Here is an 8,221-nt window from a genome sequence, read left to right as displayed (position 1 = left end):
CATAGTTAATATATGATCTTTGCCCCCTTCTATATCAAATATCGGTCAACTTTTGAGTTAGTCTCAGCAATGAAAGGTCCCATCTTCCTTCCTTTGAAACATAAGATATTGAGTTATTGTTTTCGTTTTTAGCTATTGGTTCTTAAATTTGATGCTACAAGTTTTCCAAAAAACGATACATCCAAACTTGCACGAATATATGGTTCTTATTCCGTGTTTTTCCATTGTTTCACCTTAGTGATAGCACCCATTGGCTTTAGAAGCAGCTTCAATTAAAATGAAGCTGATCAAAAACTATTCCATCCAGTTGCTGGGGAAGCGAACTCTGATCTCTCAGCTGATGTTATTTTTTAATTGATCCTTTTATGTCTTTGACACTATGTGTTTTCATAATTTTCTTCGAGATTTTGATACTAATCCAAAAGTGGGGTCTTTTTTGTTGTCTTTTCACATAGTTCCTTTAATGACAACTTCCGATTGTTGTTCAAGTGATGCCCAAGAAACAACATATAATTTTGTCGGTCAATAGCTCACGGTTTTAAATAATCAATAAGTTTTTTCCTAGTTCTGTGCGAACTTTATCTGCTCTGAAAACTTTATTCTTATATTAAAGTCAATGTTTCTTTAGCTTTGCGCCTTTCTTGTTACTTTACTAGTCATCTTGTTAACTATACTCCTTAAGTACAGGTGCCATCTTCTGTCTAATTAAGGAAAGTTTGATTTGTTGAGTGGAGGCTTTAGCTGATTCTATTTGAATTTTTAACTAAGTGTTTTAGTAAAACGGATATTGACTTTTAGGGGTAGTCAATGTTTTGTTCTTTTTTGTTTATGTTGTCTCGTAGTCTCCTTACTGTCAGATCTCATCGGCCTTCTAGCGCGGCATTATTTGTTCTATTTAATGGTTTGAAGTTGTTCAAATGTTTCAACAACATCTGATTTTTTGAAAGTTGTCTATCCCCTCTCCATTTGGCAGTCAGCTAAATCAAAAGTGTGGATGAGCAGGGTGGAATCTTTTTGTGTGAACGCACATTGCGAGCTTTTTTACTTGTCACAACTGTCATTATGCGTGTAAAATATCAAATTTTAAGGACCTTTTGAGTCTTTTTTTTAAATCTAAACCTCGACTAAGGTTATGATAGAGCAGTTCGTTTGAAGGATCGTAGTTTTTTGTCCAGAAATATTCTTTTTAATTTCGATGAAAAGAATGGTCGGAGTGTTGGAGTATGAATTATTGTTTGGTGTTTTTTCCTCAATTTTTTCCATAAAAACTATAATTAGCCTAATTGTTGTGATAAACTTATTAAAGAGATGGCAATGTGCAATGATTAAGATTCCATCTGAGTGAACAATGGCAGCTGCATCTAATGGTGTCGGAGATCAGTACGGTGCGTAGGAGGAAGCCATCCCTAGCTTTCTTGCTTGAACTTTTTGCTCGTTTAAAGCGAAAAAAGCCATTTCTCATTGATCTTTTAAAGCAGATTTCAACATTTAAACATTCAAACTTTTTCGTTTCCGTCTAAATTAAAAAGTTAAAGATTGCAACAGCTATTATCTATATGAATTTAGAAACCGTATGAAGGCGTAGATATTATACTCTGACAGAATTGCGCCATTCAAAAAAATTTAGTCTCAATTTACACAGTAAATCATACTTTTTCGGACATTATTACTATTTTATTTCCAGATTATTTTGTCCGGATGGATACGAAGCAGGTCGTGAGTACCATTATAAGCGAATTAAAAAAAACGAGGTTATTGTGCAATTCAAAAAAATTGAGGATTTTTCTCAGAGTTAGAAATGCGTGTTTGGGAACAAGAAAGATACACGAGTGAGGACTCCATCATTGTTGATAATCCACCGTTTGACCCAAACGGTGATGATAATGATGCATTACTGGAACTGATTGTTTTTTTCATTAAAAAATTTCTGCGTTACGAATTGGAACCGAGTAAATTCAAAGCGTGTCATATTCTACCTGGTCGCGCGGAAGAAAAAGGTCTGATGGCTTCTGTGATTGTCAAGTTTTTGTACTTTCGTGACAAAAACCAGATATATGCGAATCGAAAGTATCTCAAAGGACAAAAAACGAAATAAATCAAAAGAATATTTATGTACGAGAAAGATTACCTGTTATGGATGCTTATATCAAGAAACTCGCAGAAGGCAAGGGACTCATAACAAGCACTAATAACTGCACTGTGTCCGTAATGTGTGATCAAGAAGATGGGAGAAAAAAACTTGTAAAAGTAAATGATGTTACCGAATTGGAAAATTTAAAAAATCCAATCGTGCGGGTGCGTAGACCAGATCAAATAACTGGTTTCCGTAAACCAAAGCGACCACTCCGATTGACTGACGATGAACGTGCTGATCGGCTATTTGCATTTTTCTCTCCTGAACAAAAGAAAGCTATATTCGAAATTGGAAAAGCCAATTAAAGTGCTGGAAAAAGTTTCAACTGAGAATAACTCATTAAAATTTTTGTTAACGTCTGAAGTATTGAAGACACAACATATGTGTGCAAAATTATTGGTGTTTTTTGATACAAGTTTCATATAAACTTACTTCTCAAACTTGAAAAAAGAATAAGAAAAATTAAAAATCAATTTTTAACAAAATTTTCTTAGTTTTTTTATTTAGCTCATTTTTTCTGTTTAAGCTTTCCGTACTTTTGGTTTTTGTTTTTTTTTCAAAATTTACTGCATGAGGTTCTGCGATTTCCGCGGCTTCAGGCATTATTTTAATCATATATTATATAAATATGTTTTTCTTTTTACTTCTTCATAAACAAAAACTTGCATCAGGCACTGCGATTTCCGCGACCTGATGCAAACTGAGTGAACTTTATAAATTTGTTGTGTCGCTAATAGCACTTTGGCTCAGAAAATAAATTAATCTGAAGTACAGCAATTTCCGCGGCTTCAGTCTCTTTTAAGTCCTCTTATAATCCTCTAAACTTCTTAAATCTTTTTTTCAACAACAAAACATTTGACTCAATAAATACTTGAGTTTTTCTGTTCTGCACTGCGATTCCGCGCCAGCAGGAAAAACTGAATCGAAAAAAGACAGAAAAAAAGAGAAAAACAATGGTTTATTGCTGCAATTTTGTCAGAATACTTCTTGGACATATATGACTTTTAGAATATTACTTCAAAATTTAAAATCAATTCATAGAAATTTTAATGAGCTAGATCAATTTATAAACCAAAAGAAAGCAAAACCTGATGTGCATGCATTAACAGAAACCTGATGCAACAAGTATACTTTCCAAAATGCTTACCAGTTGAATGGATATGGCCAGTTGTTGAGGAGTGACAGAGAAGAAAGAGGTGGAGGTGTAGGATTTTTCATTTGGAAAGGCATCAGAGTTCAAATTAAAGCAATAACAAACAATGAACACGTACAATTATTGACAGTTGCCTTGTTAGGATATCAAAATGAAAAAGTGATAACTGCTGGTTGTAAAACTCCATATTATGGTATAGATGAGTATACAAACGTTTCTCAAGAGCACCTTGATAAGTTCACTATCAAACCGGAGAGTTTGCAAGTTCTTTGTGGTGATTTCAATTTAAATGTGATTGAACAAACGAAAAAAATTGATAAGGTTTTGGGTTTCTTCTCTTGTGCAGGACTGCAAATAAAGAATAGATCAGAACCGACAAGAGTCACTTCTTGTACGGCAACATGCATTGATAATTTTTTCGCGAATTTTGAAGCCTCCGTAAATGTCAGGAATACAATGATCTCTGATCACAGAGGAGTAGAATTGAGCTGCAGGGAAACAAGGATTGATCCGGAAAAACCAAACGAAAAATCGCTTTATAGGCCCCTAAAAAAACTTCAAAATAAGGACCTCAGGTTAGATTTAAATTACAGTATTGCAAAAAAACTGGGAACGAGAAATAAACTATATCTATCTTCTGATTTAGATTTCAGTTTTACTGATTTAACGAGGGTGATAAACGAGGAGTTGGATCGTCATGTACCCTTGCAACAGTTCAAAAATCACACTAACGAAAACTTCAAACAGGTTCAAAAGCCTTGGTTGAATACCCAGATCAAAAATCTCGGTCTTAAAAAGCTTGAAGCCTACCAAAGATTGAAGAACGAACAGTGTGCCAAAAATTGAGAAAAATATAATAACCTGCGTAATCGTTTAAAAAATCCAACAAAAAAGCAAAAATAGAGTTTTACGAACAAAAAGTTGAAGAAAAGGCAAACAAAAATAAAAGTTTATTTTCAATAATAGACGATATTAAGGGAACGGAAAAAAAATATTGACAATCTGAATGCTGATGAAATCAACAAGGATTTTGTTGAAGTACGAAAAAAACTATCTGAAAGTTTTATTCTGCCGTCAGATCTAAGCCGGGTAAGAAAGTTAGAAAATTTCATGTTCTTAACTAACGTCACAGCCAAAAAGAGTTTTCGACACTATCAAGCAAATGTCCAAAAAAATTTCCTCTGATCTACATAACATTTCAAATCAACTGTTCATCAATCCAAGCGTGTGTGAAACATTCGCAAAATTAATTAAACTTTGCTTTTTTTAGGGCGATTTCCCTAGAACTCTGAAAATTGCCAATGTTATACCTCTGTATAAAAATGGTAACGTAAATGAGTTCGGTAATTATAGACCAATATCACTGCTCCCAGTTATTTCAAAAATTGCTGAGAAATGTCTACAGAAAAGGCTCATTTCCTTTTTGTCCAAGTACTCAGTAATAAACAAGGCACAGTTAAGATATCAGGCAAAGAAAAACACAATTGATGCTTTGTCGGAGGTTGTTGAAACAATAAGAATTTCTTTGTGTTCAAATGAAAGTTACTATGGAGTTTTATTGATTTATCGAAAGCTTTTGATACTGTGAGTCATTAAATTTTGCTCCGAAAACAGTTTTGCGTATGGTTTGAGGGGAAAATTTATGATATTCTTAATTCAGATTTGACCAACAGACAACAATGTGTTTCAGTTAGCAAGCAGCGATCATCCTTTGAAAGCATTTTTTGCGGTGTAGCACTGGGTTCTGTTTTAGGGCCACTTCTGTTCTTGATTTACGTAAACGACCTGCCTGCTTGTTGTACAAACTTTAATGTAACTATGTTTGCTGATGATACAGATATTTACGGAAAGGTGGATGATGGAATTAATGATACAATAGAAAATGTGTCAGTTTGGATGGAATCAAATAAGTTAGCAATAAATAGAGATAAATGCAAGGCTATATGTTTTGGTGCTGCTAATGAGACACCTGAAAGAAAAATTCATGAATACAATATCGAATTTGTCGACCACATTAGGTACTTGGATGTATACATAGATAGTAAACTGAGCTTCAAATCACACATCGAGAAAAAAATTCGTCGGATGAATTCATTAACAGCGGCCATCTATCAGTATAAAAATTTTTTCAAAAGACACATACTAGTCCAATTATACAAAGTTTAGGTTCCACCAGTATTACAGTACGGGGTTTTGTTGTATGGAGTGGCCAATAAAAGCAATCTTCAAAAATTAGAGTGGCGGCAAAGCAGAATTTTTCGTTTGTTATTTTCAGCTAAGAGATTCCAAAGCATTGACGAACTAAGATGTAAACACAAGTTGTTTTCTGTTAAAGAGTTACACGTATATGAACTGATAAAATTACTGTCAAGAGTTCTCCGCCATGAACATCCAAGCAAATTATTAAATAACTCATTTCCTCAATAATTGAAGAGAATATCCAAATAAATGAAAGAACTCATCTAGTCAAAAAAAATGTTTGCAAACGAAGCACAGAAACAAGTCACCAATAAATAGATTAAGATGCTTGTATAATGTTTTTAACTAAAATGGATGAAAGTATTTTTCAAAAACTATGCTCATTTCGTGCACAGTTTTAGCAAACTTTTTACATTGTTTTAGAGACTCATTTATTAAAGATAACAGATTTTTTGTTAACCTTTTTTGGTAAGGAATAAAGCGAGCTGCATGTTTTTTTATAAAATTGGTCTTCTTATTAAACATTTTCTTAGGGGTTTTAAGTTTGATTGGAAAATGTTTTTGCCAGGGTAAAATGTGATGTGAGAGGGCTTGAATTAACAAATTAACAAATAAGTAGACTTTGAGAAGAATTAAAAGGCATCACTAGACAGGTCTAGTGACCTTTTGATGTCCTTTCGGGTTTTGTTTTGTTGTTTGTAAATTTATAAATGCAAGCAATGGAATAAACTCGAGAACTAATTTATTTATTTATTATATTTAATGCCTTGAATTTCTTTTGTCAAAAATGATTAATTTCATAAGTTTAGCACGCGAAAAATGTTTGTTTTCGACAGTGTTATATTGTTTTTCTTCCATAATATTGCTTTGTAACCAAGAAAAAAGGAAACAGTTCATTCCTTTCTTCACCATGGAGTAGTAGATTATGTTGAATGGGTTCTGGGTCAACTTTGTGCCCGTGAGGAGGAACTGTTCACGCACCAGGAAGCACATTACTCGCATTAGAGCTCGCCTGACCTCACTTCGGTTTTTGAAAATTGTGAAGTCTGTTTTGAGCAGAGTTTGGACTTGGTCTTCGTACGCTTCAAGACGGAGTATTTTGAGTAAAAAGCTCCTTTAAAATAAGCAAAACAGAACTATTAAGTTATATGGTTTGTTAGTGATTGTTGACGGCCCTTTTGGCGGGTAAATACGAATTCGACCTTTTTCTCGGGGACCATGATTTATTATTTCATTGGTTCGATGCAGGGATCGCACTAAAAATATGTTATGATTTGTATGACATCATATATGACCTATCGATCGCAGTATAACAGCAAGATCGCAGTATAACAGCATTACACCATCTTTGCCCCGCTCTTGGGTGCGTGGTCTTTTTTCTTATCACATCATTGATTGCGCTGAATATGTCTGGAACCCAGAAAAAATTACCTGTACAGTTCCACCTTTTCTGCAGCATTGATGGCAAAGGGAGTGTTTTTAAACACCTCTGGACTTGACATGTGAATGCCTTCGGATAGATTCCAGCCGAGGTCTGCGTATTTCTCAATGTTCATCCGCTCAAACGGAGTCAGACCTTTAATTAAACCAAAAATCACATTACAGTAACTACTACTATTTTATAAAGTTACTAAAATAATGATGAGCGTATTTTTTTCCTTAAAAATTAACATCGGGACAATTTCAGCTCGGATCTTTTTTCACTATATTAATATTCCCTAACAACATAAGGAAGGTTTCCTGCATTGATAATCGTGTCGGTTAATGGGAACGCAGAGACAAATCTTGTAATCGAATAGTTAAATTAGAAATAATGGTTGACAACTGTGGCGATTGACACGAAATTCAGTCCATTTTTATTACCCCAAATTACCGCACTTTTACATTCATGGTGATCAACTTTAATTTATAACTTCCTTGACTTCTTTTTACATCCGATCTTAACTAGCTATTTACTCTGATAATTTACTTCTCTAAAAGATCAAGGGTCATCATATCACACATAACAAAATGAAAAGCTGGGGACAAATCTAGTATAAATAGCACGTGTTAGCTCCTTGTTGCATTCACTCATTTCATAAATAACCAAGATGTAAATCAGCACGTGGATGAGGTACGTATATCTTTCCATACTTTAAACAATTAACATTATACTTTCAACACTCCTCCTATCATGTTAAGTGTTTGTTCCGAGAAGGACATCACGAAAAAGTGATACTTTGGTCCTCCCCAATGCTTTTGTAAGTGTGTCTGCCGGCATGCGATCGGTAGGTAAGTAGTTTAGCTCTAATAGTCGACTTTGGACTAAATTCCGAACGAAGTGCACTTTTAATGAAAAGTGCTTTGTTTTTCCGTGACTCATCGAATTTTTACTTAGAGCAATGCAAGCTTGGTTGTCTACAAAGACAGAAGTTTACTGGCCGCTGGATTTCTAAATCTAATTCTCGTAATAGGTTAACTAAATGTACTGCTTCTTTACTGGCCTCTACTACGGCGTTAAGCTCAGCCTCAGCTGTTGAAGTAGATACACACTTTTGTAACTTGCTAGCCCAACTGATTGCACCTGAACTATTATTAAGTTTAAAACAAAAACCACTTGTACTTTTTCTATTGTCTATGTTGCCTGCCCAATCTGAGTCTGAAAATCCTGTTAACTCCAGTTTCTCACTTTTTCTAAAAACCATCTTCTCTGATTTTGTACCTTTTAGGTAAAGTAAACACCCTTTTGCCGCATT

At 34.3% G+C, this 8,221-nt stretch overlaps 1 protein-coding gene across 1 annotated transcript in view; it reads left to right on the top strand.

Annotated features, from left to right (window-relative positions):
* LOC142338071 (uncharacterized) overlaps positions 1 to 5,058 on the top strand; it is a 63,064-nt gene extending 58,006 nt beyond the window's left edge. The window contains exon 6 of the mRNA XM_075387704.1: positions 5,041 to 5,058. Coding sequence (XP_075243819.1) covers positions 5,041 to 5,058 — 18 coding nt within the window. The remainder of the gene's footprint in view (positions 1 to 5,040) is intronic.
* The last annotated feature ends 3,163 nt before the right edge of the window (positions 5,059 to 8,221 follow it).

Source organism: Convolutriloba macropyga, chromosome 4, assembly GCF_964194025.1.
Source record: "Convolutriloba macropyga chromosome 4, txConMacr16.3, whole genome shotgun sequence".
Classification (NCBI taxonomy): Eukaryota; Metazoa; Xenacoelomorpha; order Acoela; family Convolutidae; genus Convolutriloba; species Convolutriloba macropyga.
The sequence above is the reverse complement of the archived record's forward strand: the minus strand, read 5'-3'. Positions and strand labels throughout refer to the sequence as shown.